This window comes from Leopardus geoffroyi, chromosome C2 (genome assembly GCF_018350155.1).
Source record: "Leopardus geoffroyi isolate Oge1 chromosome C2, O.geoffroyi_Oge1_pat1.0, whole genome shotgun sequence".
NCBI classification, from domain to species: Eukaryota; Metazoa; Chordata; class Mammalia; order Carnivora; family Felidae; genus Leopardus; species Leopardus geoffroyi.
This window is the reverse complement of record NC_059333.1, coordinates 77,127,862-77,145,248: the sequence shown is the minus strand read 5'-3', so window position 1 is coordinate 77,145,248 and position 17,387 is coordinate 77,127,862. Positions and strand designations below refer to the sequence as shown.

Sequence of the window (17,387 nt, the reverse complement as noted above, 5' to 3'; positions counted from 1 at the left end):
GGTTAAAGAGACAACAGCATAATTACAAGTAAAAAAATATGATTTGGTGGCAAATTTTCTAAAGAATAGGGGATGCATTTTTTGTTGGTATTTTTACCAGATAACTATTACATTCTTTATTTTTCTACTGTCTCAATTTAGAGACATAGACATGATTTATTGTTTTTTGATACTTATAAAAATACTCCGCTCAGATATCAATTTGTCAGAAAGAGAACACAGAATTTACTGCCCCCTTTCAGAAAGGATGGAATATAGAGAAGTAACTAGAGATTGACATTATAAGAGTCCAAAGTATTTATTGGTAACCTCCAGAAGAACTAGTTTAGACTACATAACATGAAAATTAAAATCATATTTGATAAAAGTTATCAACAACACTAAAATACTTTTATGCCCATATTAAATGTTAATAGACATGGTTGATACACATGCTACTATGTCTATATAAAACATTTATTTGTCTTTATTCTACCAGATAATCTTCATTGCTAAAATCCACACTGAGGTTTCACAGTAACAGTACTATAAGGAAGTACTCTAAAAAATCTCCAGTCACTCTAAAGTGAATGTAGTTACTAAAGAAATACTTAGTATTACCTCATAAGTGTTCTTTCTTACAAATTATAAATACTATATGGGACAAAGAAGTTATACACGAATCAGTTCAATCCTCTCAAAGCTCTTTTGAAATGAGAATTACTCCTTGCTTCACAAATATGAAAACTAAAGTGCAAATAGATTAAATGATGCACATCCAAGGTCACTAATACTAAAGCCACAAGAAGACTCAAATCCAGTTCTTCAGATCCATCTAACCATCCTTTCTTTTTTGCTCCCAACAGCTTTCCAAATGATGTTTTTAGGGAAATAAGAGCTTTCTGAGAGTTCTCATTAAGGGATGAATAGGATGGGGGTAGGGGGAATCTTTCCCGATGCCATGTACTAAGTGGTGAAATCATGCCCATTCTATTGTAGCCCACAGCCTGTGATCTTACCTAAATCAGACAATGCTTTCCCTTTACCAGCGGTCAAATTGGCAGCCAGCAGACCTGATATAGACCACAGATTAGCTTTAATTGCCTGTATAGGGTTTTTAATATAAAAAATTATAAATGCATGAATGACACATCTTTGTGCTTACTATACAGAATTAACAAATGTACTTTTTAGACATACTTGCTTTAAAAAAATATGTAGATTAAAACTAAGTCCCTATGTTTCTTCCATAATCCTATTTACTTCCCTCTCTCCACAGAGGCAATCATAGTTATGAATCAAGTTCCATTGGTTTATACTTTAATTATATATATAGATTCCAAAATACACAAAATTGCTTTGTGCATCCCCAATTTAGGTAAATGGTAGCATGCCATATATATTGTTCTACAACTTCCCATATCCCCCCAAAAGGGCTTCTTTGCAATCCTTGCATATATATATACGCGTAAGATTTAAGTCATTTAACAGTAGACACACATGTATTTAAGTCATTTGTTTTAAGTCCACAGTATGAATATACCTCAACTTATACACCCATTTCCTCTTGAGTAGAGCCCTTGGGTTGATTCTGGTTTTCTACCACTATAAACAGTGAGGCTATGAACTTTCAGATACAGGTCTCCATATAAACATGTAAGAGTTCCTTTGGACTATATACTAAGAAGTGAAATAAATGGGTTGTAGGTAGTACATGATCATTTTTAACTTTTCTAGATATATTTCAATTTTCTCCAAATGATTGGATTAATTTCCAACCGCACTAGCTCACTTATGTTTCTCTGTTTCCAAGCACCATTCTAATATGTGCAATGTTCACTTTGAATTTTTGCCAACTTGCTGTATGCCAAAGGGTATACCATTTCTCTCCCATTTTTTTGCATTAAAGAAGTTGCATGTATTTTTGGATGGTGTACCTTTGGATGTTTATTTTCCATTAGGCTATTTCCTTTTCTACAAAATGTCCATTCATAACTTTGGCCCATTTTTACTTAATTGTTAATTAAGTTTATTGTTATTTTTAAAATTTTATTTATCAGATTTGAATGGATAAAGAAGATGTGGTATATGTATACACTGAAATATTACTTGGCAATCAAAAAGAATCTTGCCATTTGCAACAACGTGGATGGGACTAGAATGTATTATGCCAAGTGAAATAAATTAGAGAAAGATAAATATATGATTTCACTCATATGTGGAATTTAAGATAACAAAACAGATGAACATAAGGGAAGGAAAAAAATAGGAAAGCAAACCATAAGAGAATCTTAAATACAGAGAACACACTGAGGGTTGCTGGAGGTGTGTTGGGTGGGGGGATGGGCTAGATGGGTGATGGACATTAAGGAGGGCACTTGGGATGAGCACTGGGTGTTATATGTAAGTGATGAATCACTAGAGTCTACTGAAACCATTTTCACACTATATGTTAACTAACTTGAATTTTTTTTTAAATAAGATTATAAAAAATCATTTTTTAAATATTTCAAATGCCAGTTTTAATTTTTATATTATGTTGAAAATATACTCCACTTGGTACTTTGTCATTTTTTTTGGTTTATTGTATCTTACAATACAGAGTTTTTCAATTTTAATAGAATGAAATATGACAAGCATTTCTTTCCTATAAGATGTGCACCTTTTGAATATTACTTAAGAAATCCTTACACAGCACAATGACATAAATATATTCGCCTATTAGATATGTGGCGTTTTTGAAATTATGAATTTAAATGCTTTCAGACACAGTACATTCTCTCAGGTGCACCACAGACCTCACTAGATCTTATTTTCTAAAACCTGACCAATTTCACGCATTTCCCCTTAGGTATGCAAGGTTGTAATCCTTGGATTAGATAGTCAAAGAATAAGATTACAAAAAACTAGATTTCTCAGACTTTAGTTAGTCTGAATTATGATTATAGCTATATAATCCCAGTCTAGGTTTCCATGGAAATGATGCCTTGATAAAATTCATTCCAGGAGACCGATAGCTTCTTTTAAGTATGATTCAAGTTTTGCAGAGATGCACTCCAGCACAGAGAAGCTGAATAATTCGGTTTATCACCTGCATCTAACAAGCTTTACAGGAGATTTTGTTTTCTATCGTTATATGTTAAACTAATAAATATTGACCATGATGTATGTGACCCTCAGATGCTGGACGGGAGACTGGCAAATGCACATTTTATTCTGGCTGTGACGTTGATGCTATGGAGTTCGGGAAAAGTACGCTCAGTGGATGTAGCAACAGAGGTAATGGAAACTAGCTTAAGGGACCATATATTTTTTATGATCATAAGCCATTTCTACTAATGTCAGAAGCAGATACTGCTGACAAATAGATGTCTTAATAACACAAAACTGATGAAAAAGATATTTTCTTCTACTGTCTTGACCTCACTGTAAATTCAGAGAAATCCAACTGAATGTCAAAAAAAAAAAAAAAAAAAAAAAAAAAAAAAAAAAACCCTGGAAGTAATAAGTATTAGTATTCTTTGAAGAGAAAAAGCATAAAAGAAAATTCATAATCATTTCAGTCATACTTTTAACTAAATCAATTACATCAAGATGAAGTGCTTTTGTGTGAAATTTGAAGGTGTTACGTGTGAAAATTTGAGTAGCTTTGGCCAAACTTTGTATTACGGTACAAATGTTTTCTTGTTGCCATTACTAAAGCACAAATAAAAAGAAATGTGAGGACATCTCCACACAGAGAAACGTTAATTTAGCTTATTTGATCTTATTAGAAAATAGTCCCTGTACTTCTTAAATAACAAATGAGAGCCTGAAATGCATTTTACCAAAGAACAAGTTTTATATGAGTTCTATGATTTTTTTTCCTGAGGATTAAGAACATCTTAAATTTTTTAATGTTTATTTTCGAGAGAGATAGAGAGACAGAGCATGAGCCAGGGAGGGCAGAGAGAGAGGGAGACACAAAATCTGAAGCAGGCTCCAGGTTTTGAGCTGTCAGCACAGAGCCTGACATGGGGCTCAAACTCATGAACAATGAGATTATGACCTGAGCTGAAGTCAGAGATGCTTGCTTAACTGGCTGAGCCATCCAGGCACCCCATGAATATCTTTAAAAAGGAAGAAAACTCTGTTTTGTATGGGCGTCAGTTGAAAGAATGATAACGTTTTTTTTGGAGGATGCTTTGAGAGATAATAAAAGATTTCCTATCTTTGTCCTTTGAAAGTTTTGTCTCCTGCTCTTTAGAATTTCTTTCTCATAATAGCATCCTTCCCTTCCCCAGTGTCTATGTTGTCAAGCTTTTGTAGGGAAGTGGTAGATGTTGAGATTTTAAGAGGAGTTTAGAACACATTGTGGAGTTTGCAATGCAAATAACAAGAGGTATGAGATATTTCTTATTTTATTTCTACAAGATGGGAGTGTGTTTGGAATAATTAACTTCATGGCAGTATTCAGGATAGAATAGAAAAGGGAGAGTTAGAAGATAGAGAAGCAGGTTATAAGATGATTAACAATGTACACTAAGCAGTGAAGAGGAGCTGATATAAATCACTACTGATGAGAATACGACAGAGCAAGAGAGGGGTGCCTGGGTGGCTCAGTCCGTTAAGTGTCCAACTGTTGATTTAGGCTCACGTCATGACCTCACTGTCACTGCCATGACGTCACTGAGCCATTGTTGGCCCTGCACTGGGCATGGAGGCTGCTTAAGATTCTCTCTCTCTGGGAGGGAGGAGGGAAGGAAGGTAGAAAGGGAAGGAGGGAGGGAGGGAGGGAGAAAGGGAGGGAGAGGTTTTTCAGGAAGAACTGTCCAGACTTAGTATAGATTTGGTTGGTTTAAGAAAGAAGAGGCTCAATAGATTGAGTGTCAGACTATATGTATTTCACAAGAAAGTTGCTGGAGCCAATGATGAAAAGGCTGGAAAATGCTACTCTTTCATTTTACTGGGGAAAATGAAGAACATAGAGAATGGAGGAAACAATCTAAGAAGAAAGGCAGAAAGTGAAGAAAAAGAATCTTGCCAAGAGCAAGAGTCTGGCACAAGGAGGAATGTGATTAACAGGGGGGCAGGGAGGAGGTCCCTGGAGCTGATTTCTTCCCACAGGGGAATATTCTCACTTTCTTAGAAAAGAAGTAATATCCCCTGGACTCCACAATGACTAGAGACTATTAATAGGAACATTTTTTTAAATGCTGTGATTGGGCTTAGGAAAGGAAAAGACAGGCTTCGTAAATGACACCCACACTTCTATGACTTGAATGAAGTGTCAAGTGCCAATATGTGAAACAAACAAATAAGAAATTTCACATGAGAGGATAAAGTCATTGGGATATTTCTGACTCACTGTAGACGCTCATTAACAATGTGGTATTATCGCTTGTGAGAATGCAAAATGGTACAGCCACTTTGGAAGATAATTTAGTGGCTTCTTACAAAACTAAACATACTCTTATCATATGATCCAGCAATTGTGCTCCTTGGTATTTACCTAAGGAGATAAAAACTTACGTCCACACAAAAACTTGCACACAGATATTTATAGCAACTTATTCATAATTGCCAAAAGTTGGAAACAAACAAGATATTCTTCAGGAAGTGAATGGATAAATAAACTAAGATGCATCCAGACGATGGAATACTGTTCAGTGCTAAAAAAATAAAATAAAATGAGCTATTAAAAAAAACCAATGTGGTAATAAATCACATGGAAAGCGATAGTAAGCTTCCTGAGAGCAGAGACTGGATTTTGTTCATTTTTGTGTCCCCCAGGTCTGATGCAGAAGCTGGTACATAGCGGATGCTTAATAGCTTGAATCAATAAGGTATGAATGAAAGGTAAAAAGAGAACAATGTGAGGTTTGTTTTTTTTTTCAAATTTCATTCCATAAACATACAGAAATCTACTGAGTACAAACTATGAGCAAAACACTGACCTAACCATTGAAGAGAGCAAATAAAAAACTAGTTTAGACACAGTTATTGCCCTCAGGTTATTCACAAGTTAATAAGCAATACAAATATATTGTAATCAATCTAACACAGGGAAAATGTCATGTGTACAATGATGAAAGAAGTATAGATAAAGCACTGTGGGAATGATAAGGACGCAGTTGTTATGGGAAAGAGTCTAAAAGAATGCTCAGTTAATATACTAAATTTTAGAGACAGACCTATAAATTTTTATTTATTTCTTGTGTGGGTGTGTGTTGTTGTTGTTGTTTTAATTGCTTTTGGACATACCTCATCTCTATGCATTTTTGTTCCCAAACGTCTTTCTCTCGGGAGCATAAATCCACAAGAAATCAAGTTTCATGGCAGGCATGTCAGCTAAAGGTAGCAAAAGCCAAAGGCAGATGGTTATACATATTTGAGGCTTCTTTTTCTGAATGAGTGGAATCACCCCCTCCTGCCCTACAGGCTTTTCATTCTGGAGTCATAGATGTACAGTCACCGCCCACAGTCAGGGAAGAGAAATCAGCCACTAACCTGGCAGCAAAACTCTCGCTTCTTGATGAACTTGTGTCTCTGGAGAATGATGTAATTGAAACAAAGAAGAAAAGGAGCTTCTCTGGTTTTGGGTCTCCCCTGGACAGACTCTCGGCTGGCTCTGTCGATCATAAAGGTAAACAGAGGTAAGTGAACTCTTGAAGAAGGAACATTTTTATTTATTAATCCTGCCACTCTAACTCCAGAAACAGAATTCCACATAAGAAAAGATGATGAAAACCGTGGAGGTAAACATATTTGTAAACATTAAATGTTTACATTCAGTGTTTTAGCTAAACATTAGCTAAACATTAAATGTTTTAGCTAACTTGTTAGTTTAATAGCATAATTTGGGAAATAACTGTTGAGGAAGTAAAATGACTGCTACAGTATATATGAATGTTTTTGTCATACTTTCCTAAGGAAGATTTCATTGCATGCACATGTAAAATAGTTATTATAAGACATTACAGGTTTAGGAGGTGAGGGAGGATCTCTGCTACCAGGGGCATCATTTAACACAAAAGTGTTTTGGTGAAATGTTCCCATTGCTTAAAAGATTAAAGAAAACTCCTCAGCAAACCCTGAAAAGAATTTCATCATCTGGCACCCCACTTTTTCATGCACTCATTTCCATGTCCTTTGCTCCTGTCTTACGTGCTTACTTGGAGTTTTAGGATTTGTCACATTTGTCCATGATTCCACGACTTTGCTGTGCTCCATGACTCAGCATACAGGATGCTGGGCTTATGTTCTGAGAGTCTCAGAACTACATGAAGAAATAAAATCACCACTTAGGGGCTGTAATTTATCCTACTGTACTTAGAAAATAATCCCTCACGTAGGTTTTGAAATCCAGACCCTATTTTAAATAAACAAATATAAATTAATTCAACTTATGTCCTAAGAATTGTGTTGGGTTCTGGTGGAAAAGAGGAGGGAAGTATAGTCTTTTCCCTCAGAGAAATCATATACTAATAAGAAATATGGGGGCGCCTGGGTGGCGCAGTCGGTTAAGCGTCCGACTTCAGCCAGGTCACGATCTCGCAGTCCGGGAGTTCGAGCCCCGCGTCGGGCTCTGGGCTGATGGCTCAGAGCCTGGAGCCTGTTTCTGATTCTGTGTCTCCCTCTCTCTCTGCCCCTCCCCCGTTCATGCTCTGTCTCTCTCTGTCCCAGAAATAAATAAACGTTGAAAAAAAAATTAAAAAAAAAATAATAAGGAGTATTGAAAAACTTTATATAAAATATTGGCATATATAAATACAACATTTACAATATGATAGATTCAAAAAGTACTGATTATGCCAATAAATGTCAATAGATGTAACTTTTCTATTAAAATGTGAATGTTTTGGGGGTGCCTGAGCGACTCAGTCAGTTAAGTGTCCAACTCTTGATTTTGGCTCAGGTCATGATCTCACAGTTCATGAGATCCAGCCCCACCTGGTAGTCTGTGCTTGCAGTGTGGAGCCTGCTTGAGATTCTCTCTCTCCCTCTCTCTATGCCCCTCCCATACTCCCACTTGCTAGCATGCACACACTCTCTCTCTCAAAATAAATAAATAAGCATTAAAAATAATTAAACGGGGCGCCTGGGTGGCGCAGTCGGTTAAGCGTCCGACTTCAACCAGGTCACGATCTTGCGGTCCGTGGTCCGTGAGTTTGAGCCCGGCGTCGGGCTCTGGGCTGATGGCTCAGAGCCTGGAGCCTGTTTCTGATTCTGTGTCTCCCTCTCTCTCTGCCCCTCCCCCATTCATGCGCTGTCTCTCTCTGTCCCAAAAATAAATAAACGTTGAAAAAAAAATTTTTTTTAAATAATAATAATTAAACAAATAAGTAAAATGCAAGTATTTTCAGATTGGCTGACAAAGGGAAATCCAACCCTTTTCTGTATTTAAGATACACAACTAAAAATAAAGATATTTAGAAAGGTTGGCAATAAAAGAATGGAGAAGTTATACCAGGAAAAATTACATTAAAATAAACTAAAATAAAAGAAATAAAAACATAAATAAAGAAATAGATAAAAATTTAAAAAGAGTGTACCATGTTTATCAAAGATAAACCACAGGGAATGCCAGGAAATAGAAAGAAACATATTAAGAATAGGAGACTTTAATTCATTTCTTAAAATCCAAGGCCGATTATATATTTAAAATTTATAGAAGACATATACAATATAATCCATAAAATGGAATTTGTAGATCTATTTGGAACTCTGAACTTCAATACAAAATATAGCATCTTCTGAAGTGCATATGGAGTATTCAAAAAATTTACTGTATCTGAGGTGACAAACAAACCCTCTAGGAATTCTAAAAAACAGTATATTAAAAAAAATTCACTGACTGAAACACAGTGTGACTAGAACTTAATAACAAAACTAGAAAACAAGAAGTCATTTTTACCTAAAAGTATAAACCATGTCATTAAATAACTATTGGGCCAAAGAATACAAAATAAAATTATACGCTTTGTTCAAGATAATAATAATGAAAATGTAATATTAGGGGCACATAAAGCAAATATCAGATAAAAATCATCATTATACCAATAAAAATTAAAAGTAGAAGTAAAGCAAAATGACACACAAAAACATCTAGAAAGAACAGCAAAGTAAGTCAAGAAAAGCCATGAGAAAAAAAAGCAGAAGGTAAGAATAACGACAAAAGCTGAAATCAATGTTTGTAAAGCAAACCATAGTGTATAAAAAATAAATGTAAAACTGTGTTTCTTGAGAAAAATACAAGCCACTAGTTAACCTAAGCTAATTAAGAAAAAAGTAGAAAGTAAATTCACAAAATTAGAAGTGACAAGATGGAAACATCAAAACAGAGAATCTTTAAAAAGAGAACTACTTTGCTCAACTGAATACAAATAAACTGAAGACCTGGAAAATGGATAAAATTTTGGAAAAATATGATTTACAAACATTGCTCCCAAAAGAGACAAATAATTCAATTACCATGGAGTTTTTTTTTTTAATTTTAAAAGAACTTGCCAAGAGAAAGTAGATCTAGATATTTTCATATGAGAATTTTATCAAATCCTAAGGTATCAGATAATCCCAAGGTTATCTTACCTTTTCAGATCATAATAAAGTAAACTTTCTAAGTTCATTTCCTGATACAAATATAATATTGATCCTCAAATAATAAACATTACATTCTTAAAAGGAAATTTTAGATTCATGTCATCTATAAATATCAGTACAAAAACCAGAGAGATATGAAGTTAATAAGTAGAATCCAAAACTTTAAAAATATAATACATCTAAACCAATTAGGCTTATTCCGGGAAAGTGTCACTCAATATTAGGAATTCTTTTAATGTAATCCATCATATAAATAGAGCAATGGGAAAAAAGCATATGATTATATCCTTAGATGGCAGAAAAGGCATTTGACAAAATCTAGCATTTATTATATTTTTTAAAGTACAACAAAATGAGAACTGACAGATATTTCCTTAACATGGTGTGTGCATATGTGTGTGTGTATATGTGAGTATTTATGTACACCTCAGCCCAAAGCCTCTATCTTACCTAATGGTGACATATATGGGAAGTTTTACTAAAGCGAGGAATAGGAAAACCACACCCATCATTTCTACTATAATTTAGAAATGCCTTTAGACAAGAGAAAACATTTAGAGACATAAGAATTGGAAAGAAAAAAGTAAAATTATTTTTATTTACAAATGAGAAGCTGGAAAACAAAGATAATCAATGGAAAAACTATGACAACAAAACCCTTTTGATTAAAATGCAAAGTGCATAAATACAGAAAGCTAATAGTACTTCTATATTACCGGCAGAGGTCAGATAGAAGATAGACCTCATTTATAATTGCATTAAAATAGGAATGTATCTAGGCATACAGTTAGCAAAGAAAGCTCCTTCCTCAGCCATAAAAAAAGAATGAAATCTTGCCATTCGCAATGATGTGGATGGAGCCAGAGAGTATTATGCTGAGCAAAATAAATCAGTCAGAGAAAGATAAATACCATTTGATATCACCCATATGTGGAATTTAAGAAACAAAACAAATGAATTTAGGGGGAAAAAGAGAGAGGGAGAGAAACCAAGAAACAGACTCTTGACTGTAGAGAACAAATTGGTGGTTACCAGGGAGGGGGAAAGCAGGGGGGGATGGGTGAAATAGGTGATGGGGATGAAGGAGTATACTTGTTTTGATAAGAACCCGGTGTTGTATGGAAGTGCTGAATCACTATATTGTACGCTTGAAACTAATAGTCCCCTATATTTCCACTAACTGGAATTTAAATAAAAATTTTAAAAATGTTCATATACGAGCATATATGAGGAAACCTCTGAGAATAATGCTGAAATGCAAACAGTGGATTGAACAAATGGAGGTTCACACTGTGTTCCTGGCATCAAAAGACTCAAAAGCAGAAAAGATGGCAGCTCTTCTTAAGTTAAATTGCAAACTTAACCTAACTGCAATAAAAAATACCATCAGGGTTCTTTTTAGATCTAAAGAAATTGATTACAAAATTAATTAGAAAAAAATTAGAAACTAGCATAGACAGAAAAATCCCAAAGAAAGAGGAAAGAAGAGCCCTACTAAATATTTTAATATTTTCCTTTCTTTACAGTAGTATAATAATAGCCCATGGATAGACCAAAGATAAAACCACCACCAAAACAACAAAAACAGAACAGAAATTCAAGAAATAGACACTAACTTTATTTAAAAAGCAGCCTCACATATTACTGAGTGAAAGGATAGATTCTGAATAAATGACTTGGAGATATGGAAAAAAGAGATAAAACTGATCCCTTCTCAAACCATACATCATGATAAATTCTAAAGGAATCAGAAATTTAAGTGAGAAAGCAGATGAATCCATATAAGTACTGGAAGCAAACATTGGTGAGTTCTGTTCAGAGATAAAGTGTTCCAAATTCTGATGCAAAATCCAGAAAATCTCAGGAAAAAAATAAGGAAAAACTAGATACATTCGATGTTCACATTTTTTTAAGTTTCCATGGCTACAGGTATCATAAAGCAAAGTAAAAAGAAAAATAATAAATTAGAGAAATGCTTATAAGTTACATCAAAGTGTTAACAACTTTATTATATATAAAGAACTTTTTTTTTTTATTTTTTTTTCCGTTTATTTATTTTTGGGACAGAGAGAGACAGAGCATGAACGGGGGAGGGGCAGAGAGAGAGGGAGACACAGAATCAGAAACAGGCTCCAGGCTCTGAGCCATCAGCCCAGAGCCCGATGCGGGGCTCGAACTCCCGGACCGCGAGATCGTGACCTGGCTGAAGTCGGACGCTTAACCGACTGCGCCACCCAGGCGCCCCTATAAAGAACTTTTAAAAATTGAGAGGAAAAAGAACAATGCTCAAGAATGAGGTAAAAATAGTTCCTGAAAAAACAGATGTAAATGATGCAAATCACCTGAAAAGATGACACCCATTATCATAAGAAAAAGGCATATTAAAACTTTACTGATATACTCTTCCTGTGCGTATTAAATTGGCAAAAATCCACTGAAGAGACAGAATAGTTTTGCTTCTAGATCCTCCTCGTAGGTAGATTTTCAGGAAATATGAAGACAGAGAAATCACTTCAGACACACAACAGGGATGAAAACAGCAAAAGTCAGATTATAGGAAACTGCAAGACAATCCAGTTTCTCTGGTAAATAAATTACATGGTTTTGAAGAAAAAAAAAAAGAGACAGAGGTGAAAGAGGATCCTAAAGATTAAAGCAGAATAAGACATTTATTAACCAGTCTCAATTTGGGGGAGTACTGATTCAAATAAATGATTTGTTTAAAAAATAATTTATGTGAGAAACAATTGTGAATGTGAGCAGGAACTACTTGATGATTTTAAGTAATTATTGCATACTTTTCAATATGAAAATGGTACTGCAGTTACATTAAACGTGAGAGAGTAACTGCAGTTACTTTAGTGTAACTGCAGTTACATTAAAAGTGAGAGAGATTCTCATTTAAAAATTTGATTGAAAGTATTTATCTTAGAATCACTAAATTCTACTCCTGAAACCAATATTACACTATAAAAAAAAGTACTTATTTTGGATTTGCTTCAAAATAGTACAGGAATGAGAACCGAACAGATGAAACGAGATTTGCCTAATTGTTGATTGTTGATTTAGACTGAGAGATACTTGGGAACTTACTTTACTATTCTATTTGGCCAATGTCTAAAATATCCCATGATAAATTGAAGGAAAAAAGACTACACAGTGCAAGAAATAGCAGATTATATCTGGCAAAAGAATAAATAAATTCATCATATGAGAAGACTAAGGAAATGACTTCAGAATGTCAAAAGAGATAGATAACACAATGAGAAATTGTAACCTATAAATTAACCTAATGGGAGTGTAGGGGGACAAAATAGAACAGAAACAATCACTATTTAAGGAGACAGTGGGTGTTTTTCAAGAATTGTCCAGAAGTGCTAAAAAAAAAAAAAAGATTTTTCATATTTAGCAAAAATAACAAACTTTGACTGAAATAACTAGTACTGCTGTTGAAAGATTAAGTGGATTAAGAACAATTATTCTGTTAAGAGAGACTCATGTATGATATGGTTTACAGGCTTGAACATTCAGAGCATGTTCTTGGGAGGGCTCAATAGCATGGTGTGGGCTCAATATCAGACAGAGATAAGGAAGAGGATAAGAAATGAAATTGGGAAAGAGATTTGGGGCTACTCAGGGATGCTGTGTTCAAAATGTAATGCAAAACCCATATAAATTTATAAGGTATCTCTGAAGCCAGATTGTGAAGGTCTTATCCACTGAAAGCCAGAAAGGATTTTAGCAACTGATGATCTTACATGGTCAAAAATCATAATTATCTATTTTCTTTTTTTCTACCTTTCTCTTCACTTCTAACTACTTCCAGATGTTGGAAATGGGTTAAGTAGAACTAATACATTTGCACGAGAGTTTCCCCATGAACTTGAAAAGTTGAGGATCTCCCTTTATCTAGACATTTTACCTTGTTTCATATCTGGAATTAAAATCAGAGACAAGACTTTACTCTATGGCATAGCAACAAAGGTGACCTTCAATGTCAGGAGTGTTTTATGTAGAATTTATTTAGGGGGCGCCTGGGTGGCTCAGTCGGTTAAGTGTCCGTCAGACTTCCGCTCAAGTCATGATCTCCTAGTTCACAAGTTCAAGTTCCACATCGGGCTCTGTACTGACAGCTTGGATCCTGGAGCCTGCTTCAGATTCTGTGTCTCCCTCTCTCTCTACACCACCCCCACTCATGCTTTCTTTCTCTCTCTCAAAAATAAACATTAGAAAATTTTAAAAAATTATTTAGAATGACCTATACACATTAACAATTTTCCTATAGATGTAATTTATTTATGCATTTTATAATTTTTTTCAATAGTTGATGTCTTAGTCTTTCAAATGAAATTCAAAAGGCACATCTTGTGAGGTTTTTTCAGGATTTATTTTTTTAGTAGGAATTCCTGCTCTTAGTCTCAAAGTAAATATTAAATTTGTCTTATATATTAGAACGGTGGAAAATAATGGGAAATAAGTAATAGCTCGCGCATAAAATATTTATCTACACCTTCTTAAATTTTAAAAGAAAAATAATTTTAGATTTTTTCAAAGTGTAATGATAACTGAAGATTAAAGATTAAAATTTTCAATCATCTGGGGTGCCTGGGTGGTTCAGTCAGTTAAGTGTCTAACTTTGGCTCAGGTCGTGATCTCACGCTTGGTTCATGAGTTCAAGCCCCACGTGGGGCTCTCTGCTGTCAGCACAGCACTACTTGAAATGATTGTTTCCCTCTCTTTTGCCCCTCCTCTGCTCATGCTCTCACTTTCGAAAATAAATAAGCATTTAAAAAGTAAAATAAAATAAATTTTTCAATCATCCATTACAAAAATCATTGTTATCATTGAAATATGTATAATAAAGTGACAGGGAAAAATGAATATTTTCACATATTTAGTATAAAAAGACAGTTCAGAGTTTTGCAACTATTTTATAAAAAGAAAATCCATAAAAATTATAGTAATTTTGCTTGGGAGGCCACATATAAGGTTAATTGCTGGTCTTTTGTTGTGTTTGATACAATAGCTTTGGTCCATTAATCCAAGTAGCTTTAACCACTTCCTTATTTATTTTTGAAGCTTTCACAAAATTGTGAATTAGCATATTATTTTAACACACTTTCTTGTTGCTTATAAACCCCTCTGGTTTTCATGTGTATGTATCAGGATTCTTTCCTCTCAAGCATGCATTCTCTACCTTCTCATGTTCACCCAGAGAAGGACATAGGTATGAGATCTATTTTCATACGGTAGCCCCAAGATTTCATTCATTACTTAATCCAGAGATTCATAAACTTTTTTGGGTGATGGGATGGGCCACTTTGGTAGTTTGGTGAAACCTATGGACTCCTCAGAATATTGTTTTTAAGTGGATAGTATTTGTAAGAGTTCAAAGGTTACCATACATAGAAACAGAATTACCAGAAAAATGTAAAAGTAATTAGTAATATAACAACATATAGGCTTATTTGTTAACATATAAAATAAGTTGCTTTAGAGACAAGTCTAAAAAACAACAATCATTTCAAGTAGTGCTGAACATAAAAGCAATTTCAAAGTTTCTACAATGGCTGAAGTATGATCTGAATGTATCTGTGATTTCTATTTGTGACAAAGGTCTAGGTATTGTGATTTGTTCCCTGCATTCTTATTCATATTTTAACAAGAGGGTAATGAAACTGAAGATGTAACATTTTCCAACATCTATGGATCCCTGAATTATATTGGTGTATGACTCCATATTTAAAAACTGACTTTCAGGCATATGACATGTATTACTTTATTCTCAATTATTGTAAAATATTTATAAAAGAACAGTTTTAAATTCTGCTTATGAAAAACTTCATAAGAGATGGAAATGGAAGGATAAATGAATGATTGGGGGGAAACAAAAACAATCAGGAAAAGTCAAACAGAACAATGTCTATGTCAGATCATATTAAAATGAAGCAAAGAAACTATTGGTTCTATTTTGTATGATGCTTAACTTATTTTCCACCTCAACTTGACACCAGCTTCATTTTCAGATGGATGTGCAAATTACTTTAATTCTCAGGGCAAAGTTAATTATGCTTTGAAGACCAAAGTATTTTCCTAATTCAGTTCATTTGTGTAAAGCCTGAAGTTAATGAATGGTTTTCTCATTTATGCAAGTAAAACAAAGCAGCTATGATTATATCCCTGGCAAAATAGCATCTACTGTCTGACCCTTTAATAGAAGATATACTAAAATTGGCCTGGAATTTCTCTAAATTCCTCACTCCTTCACACAATGCTGAGAATACCTTGTGGGAAAAAAAAAAACAATACTAATACTCTGCATTTACTTATTATAAACATTTTTACAACTGTTATTGCTTGCATTCTCTCATTAATATTTTGAGGTCAGCAAAGCAAATAATGTTATTAGGTCAGTCAGGGTTTCTGGAGGAAACATGCAGCATATGTAAAGTAGGAAAATTGAAGAAGGGTTTGCTCACAAGACTTTTTACAAAAGATTGAGTATAGGGGAATCATAATGGATTTATACACTGGTCTGAAGACCATACAGATGGGTTGAAAGAATCAGTGACCTTCAGTCAGAGGGAAGTGACCTTGCAAGGCAGGGGAAATTATCCTGACCTCACTTCCAGTCTCTTTACAACACTACCCATTGCCTACCCCAAACCAAACCCAGAGAGCAAAGGAATTTTTATGTGATCCAAAGAGGTTAACCTCCCAGACTGGATGTCAAACGAGACAAGGCAGAGATTGACTCTGGCAAGCAGACAGAAGATACCCAGCGTAATTATACACATTGTACAGATCCAGGTCAATAAACTTTGCTCCAGTACACTGCTATTATAACCACTTAATTCAAAGAGAAGGACTCCATGGGACAAACTCAGAAAAAACATTTTCATTCCCACCCACATGCACCCACCACCCATTCAGTAGGAGTAGTTTCGTACCACTTGGATAAAAACAAAGGCAGTGCTACAACTCTACTGGTCCCAATGAAATAAAAAAAAACCCTGGTTACTTTTATTAGAAAAACAACCATATTTCAGTCATTAAATAACTATTCTTATGTCTTAGCCTGAATTATAAATATGATTGAAGTTTCTCCTGTCCCCAGCTTAGGCCCCATTCGTGCTGTAAAGCTGCAGTGGGAAGGGGGTAGCTCATCATCAGTTTATCCTCACCCCTTCCCCTACTACAGTGGACTGCCTTCTGCCTCCCCAGTCTTAGGGATGGCAATGCAGAGAGATAAAGAAAAATCTGATGTGACTGATACTATCATGACCTGGCTTTATTACTCTCTGGCCTCGGTAAATGCTCAAAGTTGATTTTTGTTAAGTCATCACTTAATTCCCTCTGGGAACATTGATATAGACACCCTTGCTTCCTGCAATGTCTCTCCCCAGGCAGGTCAGTTTGCCCCTCATCCTCATCATCCTTTTTCAGCCTCTTCATTTAACACCACCACCAGCCTCCTACTGAGGTCACCTGACCCATCACCTCTGGCAGCAAGCCCCTCAGGGAAGATGCCTCTTATAATTAACCTTGGCCAACTCTACCCACTACTTTCTCTGCGTCTCCACCACAGAAAACTCATGCCCTTGATTCCAGTCACTGAAACTGAAGCTGTCCTTATAGAAACATCTCTTCATTTCTGCCTAGAGCAAACTGTCACAGAGTCTTGCTCTTTAGATTTCACTGACATTGTTCTCTCAGGCCTGCCTGCTTCCATGGGCTTATGTCAAGCTGTCTAAGTTGCTTTCTTGAAGCCTTCCCTCTATAAGAGGAGGGGAAAAAAAACACTGTTCTCCAATAACTCACTCCAC

At 35.0% G+C, this 17,387-nt stretch overlaps 1 protein-coding gene across 3 annotated transcripts in view; it reads left to right on the top strand.

The window, feature by feature from the left end:
* Positions 1-17,387, top strand: part of OSTN (osteocrin) — a 51,547-nt gene that overhangs the window by 19,151 nt on the left and 15,009 nt on the right. For all 3 annotated transcript variants that reach the window (XM_045437106.1, XM_045437107.1, XM_045437105.1), the window contains 2 exons: positions 3,160-3,258; positions 6,400-6,614. In XM_045437106.1, the coding sequence (XP_045293062.1) occupies positions 3,160-3,258; positions 6,400-6,614 (314 nt within the window). The remainder of the gene's footprint in view (positions 1-3,159; positions 3,259-6,399; positions 6,615-17,387) is intronic.